At 38.0% G+C, this 24955-nt stretch overlaps 1 protein-coding gene and 1 pseudogene across 2 annotated transcripts; both read right to left on the bottom strand.

Annotated features, from left to right (window-relative positions):
• Positions 1-14684: 14684 nt before the first annotated feature.
• LOC116202498 lies at positions 14685-16755 on the bottom strand. 2 transcript variants are annotated; one of them, XM_031534074.1, is made up of 3 exons: positions 16278-16755; positions 15089-15221; positions 14685-14990 (listed from the first exon to the last, which is right to left on the bottom strand). In XM_031534074.1, the coding sequence occupies exons 1-3, from the start codon at positions 16436-16438 to the stop codon at positions 14934-14936; spliced, it is 351 nt and encodes a 116-aa protein (XP_031389934.1). In that variant the 5' UTR covers positions 16439-16755; the 3' UTR covers positions 14685-14933. The 2 variants fall into 2 exon arrangements, with proteins under 2 accessions (XP_031389934.1, XP_031389935.1); XM_031534075.1 differs by having other exon boundaries at positions 15094-15221.
• A 1431-nt stretch (positions 16756-18186) lies between these two features.
• On the bottom strand, positions 18187-24582 carry LOC116202997 (annotated as a pseudogene).
• Between the last annotated feature and the right edge of the window lie 373 nt (positions 24583-24955).

The raw sequence follows: 24955 nt of genomic DNA, 5'->3' as shown, positions 1-24955 counted from the left end.
TTTTGGGTCCACTACTGGTTGAATTAATGAAGATTCTTGGAGATTTCCTTGAGTTGAAACTTGAAATGAAGAGGAAAATTACTCTCTACGATACAGGCCGCCAACCTGGTTTAGCTAGCATAAACTTGAAATTGTCGTCGTTAGCTAAATCAAGTATATAAATTGATTAATTAATTTGAAACCCCATGTAGTGTGTGGGGGAAAAAGCATATTGGAGAAGAAAGCCAGTGACAGCAGATGACGAGAAGAAAAGGAAAAAAGAACGCCTGAGATGAGACGATATTATAGAATGTATACATTCCACAGACACTGGCGGCAGCTCATTAGTCAAAAGATATAGATGCGCTTTTTTAAATAAAAAACATTTATATCAATCACAAGCATGTGATTTATAAGCAATTTAAGCTAGCTCAAAGTTCGAAACTCAATAAAAATATCTTAAAGTTCAGGCTAAATCGACTTTTAAAAGAAAATTAGTCTTAGTCTATAATTGACTAAAAATATATTTCGTGTTCTACCAAAAATTAACAATCTTAGACTATATTTTTCTTCAAAATCACGTGGAGTTCTTAAGTTACTAACCACTGCTGGTGTATTTAGTTGATGCAGGCAATATTAGCACTGGGAAGGTGGCAGAGCAAAAAATTAAAATCACTTGCTCGGTTTGGCCTATCTAAGTTGATCTATAAAAGAAAATATAAAAAATAAAAAGAAAATCCAAAACTGAGTGATGGCTCTGTTTTTGCGTGTTTGGCTGCGTTTGGGGGAGGAAAATAGAGTATTCTTTTTTATTTTTTTTATTTGAATGTTTGTTTTGATATACATGAGGTTGTATATAGTGAATTGGAAATGATGGGTTGGGCTGGGATGTCATTAGCAATTCTCTTTAGTCTGGGCCATATGGATCTCTTTTTATATTATATACATGGATGCAACAACTTTTGGTATACGTAAGAGTTCTTAAATAACACAATTATTTATTCCCTTATTTATGCTTTCGCTTTCCATTTGAAGTTATGTCAAATTCACAAAGATGTGTACATTGCCACCCTCGTGTATTGCCCGTCAAGCTCGTATTCGACAATTGGGAACCCTACAATTTAGGATCATATGGCATGCCATCATGTCAAAAGAGAACACCTAAACTTGAGGCTAATGAAGTATTGCTAATTTGTTGTATATTTAATATCTTCGGCATTCTTAGTGCAGTGTTCTTTAGTAGGATGCCCGTAATGTGAGTGGTCTTCCTCCCATTTATAAAAGAACATATGGAGATTAATTTATGCTTGTGAAGCATACAAGTGTACCCTTTGCATTCAACAGATCAAAGATTGGCCATGTATTCATATAATATTTAGTATTACATAGATAATATTTATCAATAACGTAAGGAGAATGATTCATCATGATGATGTGAAATGTTTTAATAATTTAGGATATTTTCTACAGACCCAATTATAAACATAGAATACGTTTTAATTAACAAGAGATTGGCTCAGATTATAAGAGCATTTGCTCCTCTCTTTAAAATTTCTGAGTTTTGGGAGAGTGTAAGCTAGAGTCACTTCTCATGAATGCATTACTCCAACGTAGATTGGTTTGCTATTCATAATTCACTCTGATATCAAATCTTTTGAAATCCAGTTGAGCCGAATCCATTGCACTACAATCCTTCTCAATTTATTTATTTTTCTAAGTAATCTGAGAATGAGAGAAAAGTGAATTGTTTCAATTATGGTAGTTGATCAAGAGCGGTCGTCCTTTGTAGCTAGGAAGCAAATTATAGCACTAAACCCCATGAAAACGCTATAATCTCATACAGGGGGAACTCGAGCCCATGAAATTGTGGGTATCTCTCATTGGGCTGAAGACCCAATCGCTGGCTGGATCAAAAGATTGTGAATCGATGCTATGGAACGAAAATCAAATTCTTTTTTTTTTTGGGCTCGTCCTCTTTCTTTTTGTGGTTAAAATCGATGGACTGATTTTAAAACGAAATTCATCGACAGTTGCTAGTGATAAGAGTCAAACATCGGATGCCCAAAAAAGATATTAAAAAAAAGTGGATTTATTTTAAAGAAATCGACTTTTATTTTCTTTTTTCCTTGAAATGGCTAGAGATTGTGTTAAGAATTTAGTATAATTAAAAAAAGTCAAATGAATTTATAAGAGAGTGGATACTATGCACAAAATATAAATTTAAACTTTTCGATTGAAGATAGCCTAATTACTTATAATAAGTCTGATCGAAATTTCACATATTGAATTTTTTTTTTCCGGCGGGAATATTGGATTTAGTTTTCACCAGGCACTCATATGTCTTTCATTTCCTTTTCGACTCTCTCCTGTTAAGCCATCTCCTGTTAAGCCCCTTAATAACATATATAAGTAAATAAGTACATTGTGAAGTAATCAAAAATATAAAAATAAGTACATTGTGAAGGAACGTAGGAGAGAATATGTTTAGAGATCGAGGTCATCAGAATAAGCTTTATGTGCAAATTTATCTTCGTGCACGGGCTTATGTAATATTTATGAGGTTATGTAACATACATACATATGAGGCACGACCAAGAAAAAGTAACATACATATGAGGCCGGTTCGAATAGAAATCGGGGTCCCTATTGAAAAAGAGCAAAAGAGAAAACAACAACAACGATAAAATTCTAATATATATGTAATTATAATAATGGAGACATCATAGCACGTACGATGGATATGGGAATGATTCATTTTCATACACTCTGACGAGCGACGGATTTTGAATTGGCCGACAGAAAATGATAGCGGAAAAGAAATAAACAGGAAAATACAGAGCACCCATTCAGTCACTTTATCATATTTCATGGGACAATATAAAGCGTGTGATGTGTCCCCTTGTGCCCCGCATGCATCGGTACTTGTTCTCTACAATTATTGCTGTTATTATTATGCTGATGTATAAAAAAATGTTATTTACCAATATATATATATATATATATATTAAAAATATTACATATTTAAATCTTATCCTGCAACAAAAAAACATATAAGGAAGTGTACCTCGGTATATTAGACCATGAGATCTTCTTTTCTTTGTGTCAACATCAGCAAGTTACTAGGAGTTAGAAATAATTCAGCAAAAAGGAAGGAAAGAAAAAAAAAGAAGGAATTATATTAAAGAAAATTATGTATACTGATATGAATTGATTCAAACAGTTCAATATTTGTTTCCTTTTAGTAAAGTCTCATATTCAAATCCAATAAATATAAAAATTTTACGCTGACAGAGCTCTACACTGTCCAGCTTAAACTAGATGAATTACGGTCTATTGAGCTTCCAAATATCATGGTGTAAACTGAAAAAAAAAGCATGTATCTAAATGAGCAAGTATATATCTATATGTTGCATACATATATTGGTTATATTTGGGGAAAACAATCGACCCAAGAATCGAAATATATATATGAGTTCATTACATCCTCACACCGTGTAATATACGTATAGTACCTCATGTCTTTTTTGCTGGACATATATTACCTCATGCCATGTCAATTAATTTTCAACATTAGAAAGAGTCATGTCAATTACAAACCAATGCAAGTTTAAGGGAATCTATAAATAGATGACTCCATATTAAGGTTGTGTTTATTTGGACTTAAATTAAGTGCTGAAATTTAACTACTTAAAATTCGTGTTTAAATAAATAAGTGCTTAATGAATTAAGTAAATTTTATTTGATGAGATAAGTGTTGAAAACTTTGGGCTTGTTTGGTTTTAGGATAGTATTTTAGAATCACAATTCTAACTTAACTCTACTCAATACAAAACAAAATAACTCATACAAAGTCAAAGAGTGGGCCCCATTTATACCACTTTTTTTCACAACAAAACAACATAACTCATACAAAATTAAAGGATATGCCCCATTTATTCAACTCAAAATCAAAATCTGATTTTAAAATCCTATTATGAAACCAAACACAACCTATATCATTAGAGATCCTAGTTACCGAAAAATCGCAAACTATTTCTTCTTTTAATTTTTGTCAAAATATTTTTATTTTTTTTTTCAATTTTTTTTAAAAAGTCAAATCGACATATCTGACAATGGGGAGAGGGGCGGTAATGGCCCCGATCCTAACCACCACTGTCCAAATCGAGGTCGTCGATAACGTCAGGGGTCACCGGGGACTTCACCTGGGCAGTGGCGGCTGGGATCGAGACCACCACTGCCCGAAATCTCCCTCTATGAAATCGAGGAGAGAGAGGGAGTCAAATCGGAGTCATGGGGGCTCCGTCACTAGCCTCCATTGGCATAGAGGAGGTCACCTCATTGGCCCCCATCGGCACATAGGAGGTCGCCAGTGACCTCCTTTGTGCCGCCGGCAGCGGTGATAGAGCCCCCACGACTCCGATTTGACAATTGAGGGTGGTAATGGCTCCGATTCTAGACATTACCGCCCAAGTGAGGTTGCCAACGACCTCGATTAGGGCTGTGATGGTCGAGATTGGGGTCACCACTGCCCTTTTCCCTCTCCAGTCGCACTCCCCCCCACCACACTGTCTTTCTCTCTTACTCTTGGTCCAAAATTAGATGGACTAATTTGCAAATGTTGTGAAAGTTGTGGGGCACCACTACAAATATAGTAAAATAGATCCCAGTTGAGCGAATTAACTAAAATGTGCTTAATGATTAAGTAAGTTTTGAATTACTTAATGATTTAACATTTTTTTGACTTACTCATTAAATTAAGTCAATTTTAATGTTTTGTTATTAAACAAGTTTTACTCCATTAAGTGCTGAAAATTTAATTTTAATACTTAATTTGAGTTATCAAACACAGTTTAAGTTCACGAAACCTCTTCCTCTCTTATTCAATTAGGCGTTGCACATTTACATTGATATGCTAGTTGTAAGACCTAATATAATTTATATACAATTTATTGATATTCTATTTTGCGATGCCGTTTTATTTGCCCATCTCAACAAACTGACTTTGAGGTGGGTAATCTCCTATACCTCATACAAGGTATACAGACTCCAAGCACTCTCGAGTCTCAACTTTAGGCAGCATGAAATGAGGTGCGTGATCTCTTCCATAAATTTATAAACGGTGTGCAAGGATTTATCAATGCCGTGATTTACAATAAGTATTCCAGTAGAAATTCATAGTTTTACTATTTTTTGGGTGGAAGTCGACTGAAGTTTACAAGAACCAACAGATGTTGTAACTATTAATTATTATTTGAGTAAAATGAAAGAATCGGATCCTGTAGAAAGTTGCCAGCGACATCGGTCGTCTCGTCTGCCCTATTTGGAAAAAATTAAAATGGAAAAGGAAGGAAGAGTACCCTTTCATTCATAGAAGGCAGGCCTTTAAGGTTGACGAGACAAGTTTTCAGCGTGTACCGTAATATATTCTCAAGTCCAACGAGTTTTTACTAATTCTGTTCGAGATTGATCGGTTACTAAAGAGTAAAATTCTCTCAATCAATAATTGTTCACAAGACTCGAATACAAAATTTTATTTAAGGGGACAAATACCGAACCCTTGAATCATCCATAGTTAAGACAAAGGCAAAGTAGTTTCTTCCTCTTTTATTGTAATTTTTTTAATAGAAGTGGTGACGGAGAATATAATCCGACGTGATTTTCCCCCACAAAGCAAATTAAATAATTCAATGAAACAAAGAAATTACAGAAATTTCTCATTCCCATAATTGTATACCACGGCCATCTCATGATTCATCTCTCGATGCAAGATCCACTCTGATATTGCTACATATATTTGGTCCATGATTTGCTAACTTGGGTCACACTTTGTGGTTTATGAGCTGCAACAACATTATAATTCCTATAGATGTCTTTTTTTGCTTTTAGTTCAATTAAAATTCTTTAAAAGCACATTGTGATCAGGATAAATCGATTTTGAGTAAGAATATTAAATCTCCAATAGGATGAATATACACCTCCTACTGTCATCGGAAACCAAAAAACAAAAATCCAAAAATGAAGAGGACCTTGGCTAGCTCATAACACAGCGACCATTCTCAGCTAGAAGAGACGTGTGTTGCCTTCAATTATTTTGGGGTAACTTTATGTCAAAAGCTGATAAAATACAAGCAAGAACCGAAGGAGAAAAAAATTGAAGAAAATGGATACGACAAAATGATGTGTTCTTCCTCCAATCTGAACATTATTGAAGGTACACACATACGATGCAGGATCCAATTAAGTCATAATAATTATCATATCTAAGTGCAAACTAAATTTACCAGTGAGGAGCACGTTTCTTGCACCTGGGTGGATTGTGTGCTTATTATATCATTGAATCACTACAGAATAAAATGAAACTAATGTATGTACGTTATATTTTTACGTTACAAAGGAACCTTTATACTGATCCAATAAAAAGATGCCAACAAAATTTAGTTGTGCAACACTGTTGTGCTATTTTGCCAAATCATTTTCAAAAACATCATGCACTATGATCCTTTCCATATGTTGCCTTGTCTATTCTCATGCGAGAGTTGTTTCTCTTAATTAATTAATAAGCTTTGGGCATTAGCACCTTTTCTTTACCCAAAAAAATAATAAGAAACATATATAAAAAGATTGAAAAGAAAATGAAATGATACATTTTAAAGATGCTTTTATGCATGTAACATATATAAATATTTGTTGCTTTTTATTCAATAGTTGTTGTACATCATATTTACATAGAATATCGACTGATTTATTAAGAAAAATTACGGAAGCGAGTTCTGTTACTTTTGTTTGGGATAACTCTAAACGACTGCAGTGGCTCGAGATGAACCTTTGGCATCAATTATTTATTATTTGAAACGATTATCAGAGTAAGTTCCGATATTTCATTTTGGGATATAACCCTGATCAATAAGTATTCGAGAAACAATACGTTAAGTTTCATATTTTCTGTATTAGTAAGGGTTAATAACAAAAAGAAATCTCAAACTTTTCACATTTTAACGGTTTTAGCACGAACTTTTTTCCTTTAGCCAATTAAATCGTAGACTACCGATTTGATAACAATGTTAGCACACCATCAATTTCTCCGTTAATTTTAACCAGAATTGCTGACGTGTACATGATGTTGCCACGTAGCACACGATGATTGGTCAAGTGGGTCCCACATTTAAAACAATTCTAAAAATTAAAAAGATAACAAAAAAGAAAAAAGAAAAGCCCGCAAGTGAGGAGGAGGGGAGGTGGCCGACGGTGGGGGTCTCGACGTCGGCCATCACCCCTCCAATTGGAGCGGTGGGGATCGGCGTCGAGCCTCCCACCGGTCGGAATAAAAAACCCCCAATTTTGGGGGTTTTTCGATTATGACTGATAGGGGCCTCGACGCTAGCCCTCACCCCATTGGGGTCGCTGGAGACAACAGAGATCGTTGGCAACCCCAATTTTTTGGGGTTCGGGGGAGGGGGCGCGAGGGTTCCCTACCACCGGCCACGTCTCCTCCTCTTCACAATAGGCCTTACGGCTTTTCTTTTCTTTTTTTTTGTTATTTTTTTAATGCTTAGAATATCTTTTTTTTTTAAATGTGGGATCCACTCAGCCAATCATCGTGTGTCACGCGACACCATCATGTACACGTCAACAATTTCGATTAAAATTAACAGAAAAATTGACGGTGTGCTAACATTGTTATCAAATCAGTAGTTTGTGATTTAATTAGTTATAGAAAAAAAGTCCGTACCGTTAAAATATGAAAAGTTTGATATTTTTTTATTATTAATCCTATTAGTAATAGATTATTTTATTGGATTCAGATAATAATAATTATAGTAAGTACCACTGTAGCTCTTTGGGAAACCTTTTGCATGTCTAACAGTGAATATGGAGTTTTGTCCAAATTAGTTCCCCTTCGAAACTATTTTCCACAATAGATTTCTTCACAAACTATTTTCCATAATGGATTTATACTATCTTTCATTTACTTCTAAAGTCCCTAAAACGTTTTCGTCATTTCATATTAAGTCTCTTTCCTAAATGTAAGAGAATGAAAACTTATATAATAAACTAAAAGGAGGCACGATTGAACAAACGGAGAGAGGGGTGGTGGGGGCCCCTAGGAGTGGGCATAGTTCGATTTATTCCGAAGAATCGTTCCAATGAAAATATAATTCAGTTAGTTTCGGGATATAAGCCCGAACTATAATTAGCTTATGATGAAAACCAAGCAAAACATAATTAATTTTTCCATTTGTTAACCAATTATTTGGATTTTTAAAAGAACATTAAAAATTAGAACTAGATAAAAATAAATGGGTTTCACTTGGTAAGATGTAATTCTTATGGGTCAAATTTTAAATTAAAGCTGTTTTTTAGTGGATAATAGTGTTTTATTTTTTATAAATCTTTTAAAATTTTATTTTAATATGAAAGTCATATTTTATTTTAAGTCTTTTAGTATTTTCATTTTCAAAAAAATAATCTTAACTAAAGCCCTTCGGTCCAATGAATTGCATTCCAGCGAAGTGACTATATTGAGTCATTAATGAAACCTTTTTTTTGGCTAAAATGTCACATTGAATTAGATTTATCAATCGATTTGAATATTTCAATTCTTTTTTATTTGAATTGGTTCGGCGGTTTAATTTGAGTTTTTGGTTTTTTACACACCTAGCGGTCCCATCCCAACAACGACCCTTGCCATCACGAATGGATTGGTCTTTTCTTTCTTTTTTAACTTAATTTCCACACTTTAAAGTTCAGAGAGGAATTTAAAATTAAACAATGAAAAAGTTTTAGGGTCTCTAAAAATAAATGATGGATAATATAAGTTTATTGTGGGAAATAATTTGTGAAGAAGTCTATAATGAGAAATAATTTCAAAAATTGATTAATTTGGGCAAAAACTCGTGAATATGACCAAAGAAGAAAAGGCAGGAAAGGACAATGCCAAGCATTCTTTTTCAGCATAAATGGAATCCCTTATAGGTTTCCTGGAATGTACAGTGAAGTTTGATTTGATCTTTTTTCCCCTTGACTGTATATATAATTCCTCTAACATGGCAACTTTTATCGGTCAACAAAGAAGTACATGCTTAATTTTATCCAAAGGGCAGAAGGTTTTGCCCAAAGGAAGAAAGCTTCTAAGGGCAACAGAATCAGTACATCCTTTGTTTTGTCAATTCCCTGTAAAGATTCAAATCCCCTTATATTTATTTTCTAGGGTTAATGACTATTAATTGTTTCATTTGTTAATGGAGCTTAATTCTATTACAACTCCACTACACTCTATTTTTTTCAAATTCAACAACATAATTATTCATATTTTATCTTTTTCTCCAATTTAATAATAAATTTTTACACATATTTTTTCATAATCATTGTTAGCGAAGTTTCACATACCTCTTTTACTTCATTTATCCATTCCTTTGTTAGGATCTTCATTTTGACCAAGAAAAATTAGTAATTAATACTTACCCAAAAAACCAAGTAATTAAACGTGATGCCCTTGATAATCTTCTTTTTCAAGAAAGTTTGATAATGAATTTACTTAATTAATTGATCAATTTGAGTAAGATATTTGCACAAAATTATTTCCAGATATAGGAGAAAAAAGAGCAAGTTAGCATATGTTCATGCTGAAGGCATAAATATACACATACCACTATATAAGACTACTTTCCTCATATGCGATAGGAAAGTGAGGAGGGCATTATATAAGATTAATTTCCACCAAATTATTTTTTTCTTTGTAGATTGCCCGGATGATAAATTGTTATATTTCCACTACACTCATGTAATATTCCCATTGGATATTTTTTTTCTTGTATCCGCTTTTGCAGTGAATATATGAAGGATTTTCATGATCTTTTCAAGTAAAAAAAAAAGAAAAAGGAAAGTGACGAGGGAATGCAAAGAAAGAGTACGTAGATGGAGAATATGAATAGTGAAAAAAAAATTTATTATGCAACAGTGATGATGATAGAAGAAAAAATATTATATAATTCACCAAAAAAATTATATAATTGTAAAAATATCTTATATAATTTCCGCTACGTATGTTTAAACTAGAAAGCATGTTTTAATAATATATTTACCATATACTCTATCAGTCTTTCTTCTTCCTGCTTTGTTATTTAAGCCATCTATAGTTCACTCCTGGTAGATCTGTAGTTTGCTCCAGCTGAAGGTTTATGAACCTCTCGAGCACCAGCTGGCTAGCTCTCCTGACTTTCATCACCAGCCCTTTTCCCTTTGACGAGTCGCTTTCTTTCTTCACTTTATACCCTTACAGAAACGCACACAAACACATACATGCAACCTTCAGATTTCCATATCCGTCCTCAAATTCTTGTCCCCTGAAATCCACGAGTAACCATTGTAGGCTTCGGTGAGAGAACATCAAGAGATTTCGATCTACTTTGCCTGATGTTTGTCTTTGTCTTTTTAAATTAATAGGATCTCTCAGTTATCATAGCATGCTGATCTGGATTGCTTGGCACTTTTCATGGCTAGGGTTTCTCTTCTCTCTAGCTTCTTGTGGGTCATTTTAGGAGTGGGAAGTCCTTCAATTCAGGACTGTTATAAAGTTCTTACATATTCGTTCTTGTTTTGTCGGCAAAACCACGAAAAGATCTTCATTCTATATTTGATTGATAAGATTAATCATTGCTTAGGCGTCCACTTAGCCTTGGTAATTAGGTTTTGTATGTTCTTGTTCTTTCTATTAGCTGTAAAACTGTCCTTGCTAGGCATGCATGCATTTCTGCCGATCATCTCAAACAGTCACAATTCCTAGATCCTACCTGTTGGGTGGCACTAGGATTTAATTGGCTCCCGACTCATTCATCCAAATACCAAGTGAAAGCACTGGAGATTGTTGCTTGATAAATGAGTGAATGAAGCGGGAGACTAGTTATATCTTAAGCCCTCTGTGCTTGGACTGAAGGGAGCTCCCTCTTGTTGTAGCCAAAACCTAATTTAACCTCTCATATATTCATATTTCATTTTTTTAGGCAATATGTTCGTTTTCACTTATTTCGTGACTATTTGCGGCTAATTTGTGACTTCCAAGCTCAAGTCACGCATTTACATGTAAGTTAATTTGCTTGAATTGATCGGCAGTGATCTTATTTCCTCATCGCCAACATTGATAAGCTCCTAATCCTCGATCTTCAGGTAATCACATTGAACTCTTCTCCAATTTATTCAGCAGTTTTTTTCGATCCGTATCAACACACTCCTCCATTAATCAATCAAAGGATCAAAATACAAGGCCAAACCAATACAAGGCACAAGACCCAAACAAATGGCACGTAGACCATATAGTCTGAAAATCCAAACAAAATATATGAGCAAAAAAGCATACTGAGTTACTGATAAATCAAGAGATAGCCTATCAAGATAACACTCCCCAATTAATCAACAACTTCTTTTGGGCTTCCGTACTAACTCTCTGCTCAATCGTCTTACAAGACCTTTCAAATTTTCACTCATGTTTCCTAACCCCTGTTACAAGAACCAAATCCGAGAAGAGCCTCACAATCCTCTCAATTCTCACTCCATGAAACTCTAGAGACTCCAAGAGAATTACCTGAGAACTTCCCAAGAGGATTACACGTGATTTCCCGATTTCACATAACGTGTTGTCTTGTTACAAGACCCTTTCCATTTAAATAGATACAATACATTCCTAATATCTCAAAGATATCCTAATATAATCCTAAAATATTTTCCATTTTGAAATATTCTAAAGATATTATAGAACATCCCTTATAGATAATTTTCATATTTATAGATCTAAGAGATACTACATCCTTACAAAATAGGAAATATAATCTTAGGATAATCTGAGATCTCATCCATTCCTTTTTCGTCCGATCTCATTGTCGCTCTGGTCTTCAGGTTCCCCACTGAATAGGGGACATACTCAACAGTTTACTTGATATATATATGTAATATATATATACTCCATGATGATTTAGAATTTTGTTATTTTTTCAGTTACAAGGAAGGCGCATGATTTGATATATAAATAGCAAAAGCTAGATAAATGGTTATTGGAGTTTTACTAATGAGAATCGAATTCAAGACTTGATGATTTTAAGACCTAATAATTTCGAGTCGGCAAACTTATGACACTGGGCTCAATTCTTCACGACTTTGTTGTGTTTTAGTTTTGCCGTGAGACCGTTGTTCAAGTCAAGACTGTCTTCTTTCATTTTGGTACGATTATCATTTCTGGTAATCTAGAAAGTTTACTAGTTAAAGGCTATATTCCATTTATTTAATTTATATATCTCTTTGCCCTGTGTTTCTCAATGTATAGTAGTGGTCATTATATTAATTCTTATAACCATGTTTAGGGTTTCTTTTCACTTCCGTACCTGATCCACTTCTTCTTTTCACTATATAAAAAGATATTTTCTTCTTACAATTACAAAAGAAAAACTTTTTTTTATTACAAGAAAAATTCATACACCTAAAACAAAAAAATATAAAATTTTAGCTAATAAAAAAGCACAAGCAGTCCCATCATAATAATCAAATTTGAAACTTCTTAATTACTAGGTAAAAAAATATGTCACTGCATTATACCTTATTTTTTGGTAAATAAGGGAATCTCATTAGCCTAATACAAGTGGATAAGGAAGAAATTGAAAAAAATAGGGCACATAAGTCCAACTACTGATGATCAAATTTGAAATCTCTTAATTTCGAGTCGACATCTTATACTACTGCACCATGACCCCTTCCTCAAAACTCATTTTTTTTTCTAGTAATTCTGACAGGCTAGGCCAGATTACATAAAATGAAACTCATGCTTTTAGCTCCTGAACAATACATGACAAGTGGGCCACTGTATTTCATCCAAAAAAAGTTGGCCACTGTACTAAATATTTCCTTTCTCTTCTCATTAAGCGGATTGCATTTTCTCGAATGTCACGTAAGTTTGACCTTCATTGTTAATTAGGTGTCAGTCCAACTCTCTCTTTGCTTCGCGTTTTCCTTTCAGTGCGGCAGATTAACAACCATAACTTATAAAGCTAGATTCTTTTCCCTTTTCTTCCATGGGTGGCTCGTTTCAAGCATACTATCTATGTCAAACATAGCATAGTCATAGAAATTATCAAAAAAAAATGGCATATTCATGGAAGTATTTCTCACAGTCTCGCAATAATATAATCAAATTCGAAACTTTAAAGGGGTGAGCAAACTCCTTTAATATCTGAATAAGGCAAGCACTTTATTAATGAACCAATGCAACGCGAAACTTTACCTAATACATGCCATATTAATAGATTTTACAGAAGCGTGTGGCCGATCCCTGCAAATAAGGCAAAAGAGAAACTGAAGGGGCTGTCGGGCAAAACCTCAAGCCCTTCTGCAGTGTCAATTTCCCGTAGGCAACTAATTAGTAATTACTCGGCAGAATAAAGAATCTGAACTATTTTTCAGAAGTCCGTTTCGTAATATGTACAAGCTGGATCGCTCACAATCGGATAAACTTCGATGCGTGTCATAGTCTAGCTAGAGTAAGTTCATCAACTGCTAAATGTGGTCTACCAATCGGTGATATATATATTCATTGTTATCCATGTTTGGAACTTGAATCAACGTAATGATGGACTCTAGAAGTATCTTCTACTGGCAATGTTGAGCTATTCTTTACTATGGAGCCACACTCGCATAATGGATGATCGATATGAGAAGTTTTTTGATGCCATCAAGTCGTTATGCCCCTCAATACTCATCACATGATTGCTATAGACCAACGGCCAGGGTGCGGGGAATACGGGTGCCTTAACTTAATATATAAAAGGGCTGCTTGTCTCTCTCTGGTCTCGGGTCCTTCTAGGGCTTGCTAATAAGCTAGCCAATCGATCCATGGATGATGAAGTCTGAATGATGCAGTTTGACAGGCGGTCTCCCCCTCTTCCCAAAAACGAATCTCTGATACCAACAGTTCCCACCACTCCCATCTCAGCAATCTCATCACCCAAAAGGGAGTGCATTATTTCGATTCAAATTAATATATACATCAGAATGAGCGATGATTAATTATCGCGTGAATTTTCATGCTTAGCTGATTCGATTGATTTTGTTATTCATCCCGTTTATTCACTGTTTAGTTGCTCTTTGGCATAAGTTAATATGATCATGTAGCACCATCGAAGATGTCGTCTCCAGTTTTTCCGAGACACTTGTCGGGGCATATGTACGTAGGTCTGATTTGTAAAACCAGGCTAAAGATGTATTCAGTCAATTGATCTTGCTGTAGAAAGCATTAACTGGAATAGAACTGCACTGATTTTCTGCCTCATGTTAATCTTTATTTGACCATGTGAGAATATTATTCCACCTGTTCTCCCCCTCAGTGGGCTCTTGAGGTTGCATCTGAAGTTTTTAGTATGGTCAAAGTTGAGACCTTCTCAACCATCGACAATTGCGATCAATGGGTTGTACATGTCCGTGCCCTCTTACCTTTTGGTCTCGAGGGCCTTAACATAATGTGCAGTCTCATCACTAGATAACTAATTCATAGTCATGCCTTATCGTTAGCATACGCTTTTAAAGGTTGTTCCTCCATTTCGGAAAATGGAAAGAGGAAGTCGCGACTATACATACAGAAGTTGATCATAATCGATGAGTTGCTGATAAACTGAAGCATTCGATTTTACCAAAGTGGAGATATTTCCTCTTAAAGGGAAAACACAGAGTGAACAGCAACAAATGAAATAAACTCCTTCCACTTCTTATTACTCTCCTCACAAGTTTTGCAGCTGCAGTACACATGAATGCACACCTAGTTCGTCCATTGGAATCTGAAGTAAAAAGTTTTCTCAATGCATCTCTCTCTCTCGATTCTCGAAAGTAACAGAATCTGTGGCTTCGACAATATCCATTTACCCAGTTCTCTGCCATTTCAACTGGGAGAGCAAATGGTTGTCGATCGGTGGGTGTCTGAACTAGGCAGGTTCATAGAGCCCTATCATGTGGCCATCAACACATCGCATCGCAGCAACCTGGACCAGAAAGCCATAAGCACGACTTCCATCACATTGAATCACCAAATATGTTAAGAGACAGGAAAGTAATTGCATCTATGTTGCAGCAATTATACCTTACCGTGGATCTCATATTTGATAGGACCATCTAGCTCAGCTCCTAATGCCATCAGCTTTGTGATTGTATTGTTAATATCAGTAACTGTGAACGAAAGCAGCGAGGAGTATCCCTTCTGCACAATGTGATCACTGCAAAAGCCCGAACAGAGCAACCTCATTAGAATCAGCAATTCACAAAACGCATATTGTCGTACGAGCTTATCTGCAGAGAATGCTAGTCAAGGTACCTCTTGGAAGCTGACCAAGAGATCTGAGAAAATACCTCACCTACAGGGACTTTAATTAAGCCAGAATTTGGCGAGAAATGATGTCATGCTGTGCGAACATTTAACATAGCAATAATTAACAAGGAACTGGTTTGAGCATAAATTTACCCGTCATTTGAAGTTAACTCAGCTACGACAACAAGAGTTTGAGCAAAGACTCATAACACAAGTTTCCTCAGGAGGTGAAACCATAAAACAATCCCATAGAACCAAAGTTTCTTCATCACCATTTTCCCAATATAATAAGAGAAACCTTCTTTTTCCTTTTTTGCTTCTAAGAAGAGAGTTTTCATATGAAGAAACTTGCACGGTGATAATGCAAATGTTGAGTCCCAAAGTGGAAAGCAAAGGATAAGGGGATCCTTCTCACATATAAAACCATCAATCAACATGGCACACCCCCTCCCAATCGTACATGTTCCAGTCTTTCAACCGGGAGAAGCTGGATTTATGATGGGCAGCCATTAATTGGTCACGACAACGACATTGGACCAAGTGATACTACTGAGAAAAATGAATCCGAGCAGAAGACATGATCCCGGCAACCCGGATATGGCACGGGTTGAAGAAACCAGTCCTATGTTATGTCGACATGAACAAACCGCCAAGACATCAATCAAGCTAACCACACCACCAGTGACTATAGACAGCAAAACTACTGCTCCCTTTTGCTGAGAATAAATACTCACTTCTGAGCAGACCCAGAGGCAGAATCAATATGAACAGAGGCGGGGGTGGGATGAGAAAATTTCATACATTTTTCACAGAGTAACCTTACTAGCAGCCGCTCCACATTCAAATTAGGTAGAGAACGAATGAAATGAGAGAACTTTTTGCACCGAAATCCGTGAAAGAACCGAACTTCATGTTCACTGAGACAATTCGTCGAACAAGTCGGAGGCGCTAAGAATGAGATTACCTCGGGGCCTGCAGCAAGGCGAGCTTGAGGGGGCCGGACTCGAGCTCCGCCCACCGAAGGGTGCAGACATTGACGGCGAAGTCGAGGCCCTGGGAGTAGAACTTGGCGGCGCGTGGCACGTCCTTGTGCAGCTGCATTACCCACCTAAAAGAAGCCGCCATCTCTCTCTCTCTCCCACGCTCGCGGGCGGTCTGTACTCAGATTCTGTTCAGACTTCAGAGCCAGTCAGAAGAAGCCGGTGCCCACAAAAGCTCTTAAGGGTGCGGGCTCACCATTATAAGGGATCCTGTGGACACGAAGGAAGCCATTAATTCTTCTTCAGAGCCGAAGAAGCTCTAGTCTGGAAACTGGTTTGGGGGTTCAGCAAAACAGAGAACGTGAAGAGAGATGAATTTTTCCAATTATCAATCACTAACAACAATGTAATTCTTGTCAGACCCAATTATTATATAATAATAATAATAATAATAATAATAATAATAGAGAAGTGTCAACAAGTTTATTCGTTTTATAATTTATCGTACTTGGATATAGGATTGAGAAAAATAAGCGGATACGAGGATTCACTATCGGTAAAAATAGAGTAAAATTATCTTTTCAGTTCATTTCATGTCAATAGTAAGGGCCCTGAACTCTTTACTTTTTACCCATTACGAATTGCTTTGTTTATCGAGCTGTTTATTAGTCAGTTAATTGAAAGACGAGATCAATCGAAAGAAGAGTTTTTAGCTAACGCACGTATACTGGCATTTTGGAGGTTGGGGACCCAATGAAACAAGTTTGAGCAGTAGGTTATGATCTCGGAGGTGAAGTAAATAAATGGAACACGACATAAGCCCGCCAGTGCCATATAGCCGACTTTCACTCCACAAGTAACGAGAGTTCAGAGTATAAGGTCCTTAAGTGCATGGCACATCGCATAGGTATAGGGAAGACCGGCACCATTGACGTTGCAGTTTGCATTGCTCCTTCTCGATCTGCCACAACTTATCGAGGCAGTTATCTCAAGTATCAACTTTCAAGTATGATCTAAGGCGTTGTCTTTCGCGTTGGTCCTCGAGTGGGCCTAGAGCCAGAACACCAAGCGAAGAAGGCTAGACAAGCTATGTTCGTTAAGAAGTCTTTGCGCCTAATCCACCCCCTTCGTGAGGCTTGATCTGCTCGAAGCTCGATATTCGGCCTTGAAGCACAATGATACCTCAGGAGCGAGTCCTTTAGGTCATGTGCTGGAAGGCCATGTCACTTTCCTCTAGAACTCATCAATGCTCCAACATGCCAAGCGAGGACACCTCAGGCTGATACAGGGCTTGGAATTACATATTCCAACGAGTCAGAACAGTCGAGCCGGGATACTCGTGGTCTGAGGGGATCATCTATTGTCTAGCTGACAGCGGAATGCACGATCCTCTGTGGGTCTCCTCGGTGGCTAGGTCTAGTCCTGGCTAAGGAGGAATAAGCATGCTGCTATGAACAAAAAAAAACTGGTGTTAACCATATTATATTGCCCCGGAACAGCCTGGTCCAATGTGCAACGTGAACGAACGGAATGTATAGATCATTGGTTACGTGATACTGCACTACGAGCAGTTTTCCCTGTAAATCTTTGTGGTGGATGCACATTCCACTGTATTAACGTAACGTATGGTTTATTAACTAATCATTGTAACCTGAAGTTTTTAACTAATCTGCTCTATGCTAATCATGGTTATGAAGCCGCTCTTGCCCACAATTACTTTGATGGATTTGAAATATCAATTGCCCTTCAGGCCTGCCGTAGTAGATTTTCCATGGATTTCCGCATAATGCTGCCTGACAACTCGACTGCTCAAGGTTTCCTCGTCATGCCTATATTCCTTACGACCTAAATGTTCTCAATTTATCATGTTGACTCTTCTATCCTCCATCGTCCTTCAGAGAAATCGAACATCGTTTTGAGATTACTGAAAATTGTACATCTGAATAGAATTTCTATCCCGTAGTGCCATGACAGATAGCATAGGAAGTCTATAACTGACACAAACTTAAATGGAGCTATAATAAAACTCACTCTTCGAATCCTGTCATTCCCTCCAAAGGAAAACCAACTAATATATGCTCGTTCCTCACATAGGTGGGTTTCCTCTCACTCGTTGCTCTGCTTCCGAGATCCAATAGTAAATAGCCAGAAGAAGCCTGCTTTCAAAGCCTTAAATTCCCTCCAAATAATTGCTAGCGTTTGCAGTTCGAGACCAGTACTCCCTGTAAAGCTGCCCAAATAGAGAACCCTCTCTGTTTATCAGCTTCATGGGCTCATCGTACTCCACCAGTTTTCCTGTTAAATATCGGGAAAATGTTCATGACTATCATAATCCATCTAGATTTGTGAATGACTCAGTCTATGGAGCAAATGAAGAAAAGATAAAAGTGGAAAAGTCACCGTCACTCATGCCGAGAACCATCGTGCAGTCCATAACGGTTGGTATTCTGTGGGCTACTGCTATGACCGTACAGTCAGCAAACTCTGTTCGGATCGTTCTCTGGAGGATTGAATCGGTTGCGCTGTCAATGGATGCTGTGGCTTCATCAAGAACGAGTATGCGCCTTCTCTTCAACAATGCACGTCCCAAGCAAAATAGTTGCCTCTGTCCCATACTCCAGTTCGACCCATCCTGCGCAACTGCATTTAACCCGAAACTGATGATCCTGACTAAGAAACTCAACATCTTTCTTGTGATTTTCATTTCCTCATATGTTCCTATTACCTAGAGAGTTGAGGCCATTGTCCTTCTCTTGTACGGCTTCCCGGAGCTGGCATTTGCCAAGAACCTATTCATGTCCACAAAACAGTAACTCTCTTAAGATATTTAGGAATGTCTTACAAAATCAGCCCAAAGGCATAGTGATTAATCCAGCAAGTGTCAAACCGCATACAGAAAAGATATTTCTGGAAAATCTGATGAAATCGGCAATATAAACAAGTTTGTCATGCAGGAGAACATTACACTGGAAACCATTGGTTAGGACCTATGCATTACCTCCCAAATCTCATCGTCAGTGTGCTCCACTAACGGGTCTAGGTTGTACCTCACTGTCCCAACGAAAAGGGTTGGATCCTGTGGTATGATCCCGAAATGTGACCTGAGGTCATGGAGCCCAATATTGCAGATATCTAGATCATCAACGATGATATTCCCCTCAGTTGGTTCAACTAAACGGAACAGTGTGCTGATAAGGGTAGTCTTTCCGCTACCCGTCCTGCCAACAATACCAACCTTGTGCCCCCCTTCGATGTTGCAACTTATCCCCTGAAGTACTAATGGGGCCCCTGGCCGATATCGAACCTGCTCGCAGTAACGAATGCATTCAAAACTATATGACATCAAATGTTTGAATTTTTCCTAGACTGGAATGACATTGTAGGAACAGACGTGAATTTGTGTTGTCTACCTTTAAATTGAATATCCTTAAACTGCCGGTAGCAGGCCAGTTGGGATCAGGCCTATTGCCTTCGATTATTTCAGGAGCCTCGCTCTGAATGTGCATATACTGCTTCACTCTTTCGATGGAAACAATAAGATTGGAAAGCATGCATTGGTACTGGACAGAGATCACCAGGAACAAATTTAGTGACAGACCGTATGCTAATGCCATCCCAGAAAAACCTGTCATGAAAGTAATAACAGAATAGCTTGTCGACCAATCTAAAAGCTTAACAATTGTCTTAGGAAAGTCAAATGTACTATGAAGACCCAACGTGTGGGAATGGAATGGAGGCCTACAAGCTGGTGAGGAGACAGACCTGAGTATGAAGATCCAAGATAGAGCAGTGTGATTGCGAGTGTAGAAGATGATAGGACAATGGCGCAGAGGATTTCAAGCCGCTGGACCAGCCACTCCTTCGCAGAAAATGTATGGAACTCGGGACTCGCATTCGCATCGATGAGTTGTAGACTCTTTGAGAAGAAACGATCTTCCTCCCCAAAAGCCCTTATTGTCATCACACCGGCAATGGATTCGGCTACATGGCTCGATAGAAAGGACTTTGTCATGCCATCCAACCGCATCAACTCCCTTGAGGAAGCATAGTAGTATTTCTATCTCGTACAAAGAATCACAATATAGTAAAACTGACATGGTGAGTAGAAGAGAAAAGATTTTGGCAGAACCGAGATATAAAATTTAATACCTGTATTACAATTGTAAGATAAATCATAGGAATGATCACGAACACAGTTGGCCATGTGAGAAACATAAGTATCACAAAGATGGTGTACATATTCATTGTCGTCCCAAATGCAATGGTCATTCTGAAAGCCATGTCAGTGTCGATAATATTTAGATCTGAAGATAACTTCAAATGAAGAGAATCCTTGAAAAATTTAGTAGTAATTTCCTGTAATCTGTCAATTTAAAGCAGCAGATAATGTTACAATTCAACTAAACTACTGATTTCAAACTCGTACCCGAATGAGGATCCTCCCAAGAGGTGTGGAGTCATAAAACGACATTGGAGCGCGAAAGAGAGATCGTAGCAGCTGAGTCGATATAGACTCTGATGCGCCAATGCCTAAGCGAACTACGAGGAATGATCTAAGTAAAAGGAAGACCACTAGTAAGAGCCCTATTCCAGTGTAAACCGAGTTTAGCTCTACCCTGCTCATGTTAGAGTTCCCGATATTTGCAGCCATCCAATAATTTTGAACCAATTGTCCAATGATAAACACGGCATGAGCGAGTGTTGCAAGGGTAAAGTATAAGAACCCCTTGTCATGTTTAAGGTATCGTATGTAAGGCTTAAGGCCCGTATCTCCAACCTCCCGCTCTTCTTCCTTAATCAACTGGTCCCTCAAAGAGGCTTCAACGGTTTCCTTCTCTTCGATTTTCTCGATCTCTTCTTTGCTCTATCGTTCTTTCTTAGAGAGGGTGCCCTCGATTTGCTGATTGAAACCAGCGGTCGAGTTGTGTGCATTGACCAGATCCTGGAACTCTAGGGACAAATCCATCAAATTATCATAACTTCCGGTACTTACGATTTCCCCTGAGGACATTAGCTGCAACCAACAGGGATGGAAAGCATGTCATACCGATCAGCTAGAACAAAATTCTCAAACTCGCCAATAAGATGAACAGGCTAAAGACAGTAGATTGTATGGGAAATTACTGACCAGAATGGAATTAAAAGCTGGGAGGAAGTCAACTTGATGAGTAACAAGTAAAACTGTCTTTCCTGACAATGCTCCCATAACATATTCCTGACAACATCAGACACAACGCCAAACATCAGTTAGCTCTTATTGCAAAAACTTATGAAAAGATTGGACAGGGTCATGGATGGATTCGCCATGTAAAATCGACCCCTTATACAAGGATCCAATTCCATTCTTGTTGCAATCCAACTCCGAACTGTACACTGTCCAACTGTTTTTATAATAAAAACACAAGAATCCGCACATTGAATAAGCTTGTTGCCGTGTGGGCATCCACAGCACTGAATGGATCATCCAACAGGTAAATGTCAGCATCCTGATAAAGGGCTCGAGCAAGCTGGATCCTCTGCTTTTGACCACCGCTCAGATTCACACCTCGCTCTCCAATAACTGTCAGATTGCCAAATGGAAGCATTTCAAGATCTTTCTCTAGGGCGCACCTCCGAATTGTTTCCTGGTATCTAGTGGATTCCATAGGTGACCCGAATAGGATGTTTTCTTGAATAGTTCCAGTCTGGATCCATGCTGTTTGAGAGACGTATGCGATCCTTCCATGGACCCGAACCTGTAATACAAGATAAGAAGTTCCTAAAATTCTACTGAACACCTATCATGAGAATGAAAATGAAACTTCTTTTTTTTACCCAACAGGGAAAGCCAGTGAAAGATGTGAAAATTTGAACAAGGAATATTATTTGCTAGGACTTACTGTTCCATTGACATACGGAACTTCTCCGAGAATGGTTGCCAGAAGAGTTGATTTCCCTGACCCAACTTCTCCACATATAGCAACCTTTTCTGCAGGCTTCACTGCCATATTTACATTCCTTAGCGTTGCCATCACTGAACTCCGGTTCAAGTCCCATGATATTTCAGTGGTTTCCACAATAACCGCCTCCTCATCCACTCCCCATTCATGCTTCTTTTGCTTCACATTCTTATTCTGCAACTCTGGCATCTCAAGATAGTTCACTATTCGATGGAAGGAAACCTTAGCCTGAATGAAGGCCCCGACCACATCAGGGATCAGCCTAATTGGCTCCTGAACTATCCTAAGACTAGCAAGGAACGTGAACACATTGCCTGCATTAAGAGAGATACCCAGCAAGTAGCATGTCCAAAATGTGACCGCAGGGACGAGGATCGGGGACATCCAGAAGAGGACCAAGTTGTAGCCTCTCTGGGCTAAAACTGCGCCAATCCACTCTGACTCTTCCCTTCTCAGCTCTTCAACAACATCCTTAAAGTGTGTCTCCCAGGCATACAACTTCAACACCTTCATGTTAGAGAGCGCCTCCATGGTGGCTTTTACCCTCCGACCTTGCGCTTCCATGAGTTTCTTTTGGTACTTGTGCTGCAATTTTGCCAAAGGAGAACTCCCGACCACCACGACAATTATTATGAACAAAGCAGCTAAAGTCGCCAATCCAACGGCATAATAGGCTATGGCAAGTGCAAGGCCCAGTTGGAGGCTCGTGGACCATATTTGGTGGAACCAGTATGGAAACTCACCAATCCTATAGGCATCTGCTGTAACAAGAGTTACAATCTCGCCTGGAGAATGAGTTATACTAGCAGCACTCGAGATCTTCAACTGCTTTCCACAGATTGCAGCTGATAGGAAGGACCGGATCCGAAGCCCAATGAGTTGGGTTTGAAAGTACCATTGCCTTTCAGAAAGAGACTCCAAGCACTTTACCAAGAACAAACTTGCAGTTAGGGCATAGCCCTCGTACTCGAACACCTGCTCGCCCTGGACCAACTTGACAAAAGCACTGAGGAACAGTGGACTTGTTGCCAGGGCCAAAACCTTGATCAATGCAAAAATTCCCGAAGCCAAAATACCCTTCCTCTCTACATAAAATATTGCCCACAGGATTGAGAGGCATCACTCAATCCCTCCTTCTTGTTTTTTTGAATTCGTTCCATGAACCTTGAGTAGCAAGTCTCAGCTCGATCCTCTCTCCTCAGAAGTGGGATATCATCCTCCTGGAGAATCTCGTGCTTCCCTGTCTTCATAAGAGGATTTAACCACCAAAATGTCAGTTTGCTGAGAAGTCCTACATAAGCAAAAGGGGTAACGTTGTCCTTTACTTTAACAATATCTTCGGGCTCCATTCCTTGGAGAGGCTCGTAAAGGGAACCATTAGGGTCCCCATGATCTTGTCTCTCGAACACACACAACAGCAATAGAATCGCCCCCGGAAGTGACATTATGTCCAAGATTAATCCCAAAGAGACCGAGTTCTTGACTACTACTTCCCAGACACATGAAATGAAAAGAAATCCGGCAAAGAATGAGCCGGTAACAACGTAAAATCTGGTGAAACCCACGAATGGAAAGTATAGCTTTCTAATGCTAACAGTCAAGCTTAGTAGCAACCAACCAAGCCCTTGAAAAAGGACTTCTAGCCAGTCGTGTAGTGGCAGAACAGTCTGCTCCGTTTTTATCTTCTTACTGATAATCCAAATCCCGAAACCCAAATAGCCCAAACTCAGCAGCCCATTGAAACCGGCAGTGGCGATCTGTAAGGGACTAAAATGAGCTGACCAGGAGGTGGCTATGGATTTTTTCGCCGAGCATGATTTGCATATCAACAAGACCAGGAAAACTAAAAGAAGCAAGGCGTCGATTGAAATGATCAGAATTTGGTGGATGCAAGAATAAGGGTCGATGACTGAGCCACAGCCGTTCTCGGCATTGTCACCCGAACACTCAGTGGCACCGCATAACAGAGTCCAAAAAGCCTGCATGGTTACTTCCCACTGGAAACGGCAGTGAAAGAATGAAAGTTAGCTGGATGGACCCAACAGTTACATGAAGAGAAAGGAGTTTCCAGTACAAACAGAAGTAAAAGCCATTGAAGAGTGATCAACAAAAGATTGAAGAAGATGAATTTAATTTAGGGGAACCATACAGAGCAGAGATTGCTGGTCAAGGACTTTCACAACAGAGTAATCAGAGTGAAGCTTGTTGCTATTTAAGTTGAAAGAGTTGGGAAATCAATCCAACAGTAATGAATAACATCAGAGAGAACAGAGCAGAAACCGGAGAGCCGAGGGGATTTCATCTGTCATGGCATTATATTGTTTGGTTTATGCATTAACTAGGGTCAACACCTGCGTGATGCCGTGTGTCGAAATTTTTTTTCATCAATTATCTTTGATTTATCGTGATACTAATAATAGTATATTTGAAACTAATAATAGACTACATATGTAAAATTTGTGAACTCTCTCTTGATAGTAAATGACCCTTATTTTTCAAATGGCTGTACTAATTAATATTTCATATATATAGTATAAAAGCTAACATTTCTCCCCTTTAATCTTAATTTGAAATTTCAATAATTTTAATTAGAAAACCATCATTGCAATAGAATTATAGGACTCGCAAATTTTTAATATTTCTAATTTCACAAATAAAAAAAATCTACTTAAATTGGTTATAAATTGAAATAGGTTTTTTGCCAACGTGGGTCGATTTTAGGT

This window comes from Punica granatum, chromosome 4, assembly GCF_007655135.1.
Source record: "Punica granatum isolate Tunisia-2019 chromosome 4, ASM765513v2, whole genome shotgun sequence".
Taxonomy (NCBI): domain Eukaryota; kingdom Viridiplantae; phylum Streptophyta; class Magnoliopsida; order Myrtales; family Lythraceae; genus Punica; species Punica granatum.
This window is presented reverse-complemented; position numbering and strand designations above follow the sequence as displayed.

Excerpts from the sequence above, each read along its gene's own strand:
- LOC116202498 (XM_031534074.1), bottom strand. The coding sequence starts at position 16,438 with ATGGCGGCTTCTTTTAGGTGGGTAATGCAGCTGCACAAGGACGTGCCA. Across the intron at positions 15,222-16,277 it reads GCCTTGCTGCAGGCCCCGAG|TGATCACATTGTGCAGAAGG; the intron begins GTAATCTCATTC and ends GGGCTTTTGCAG. Across the intron at positions 14,991-15,088 it reads AATATGAGATCCACGGTAAG|GTTGCTGCGATGCGATGTGT; the intron begins GTATAATTGCTG and ends TTTCTGGTCCAG.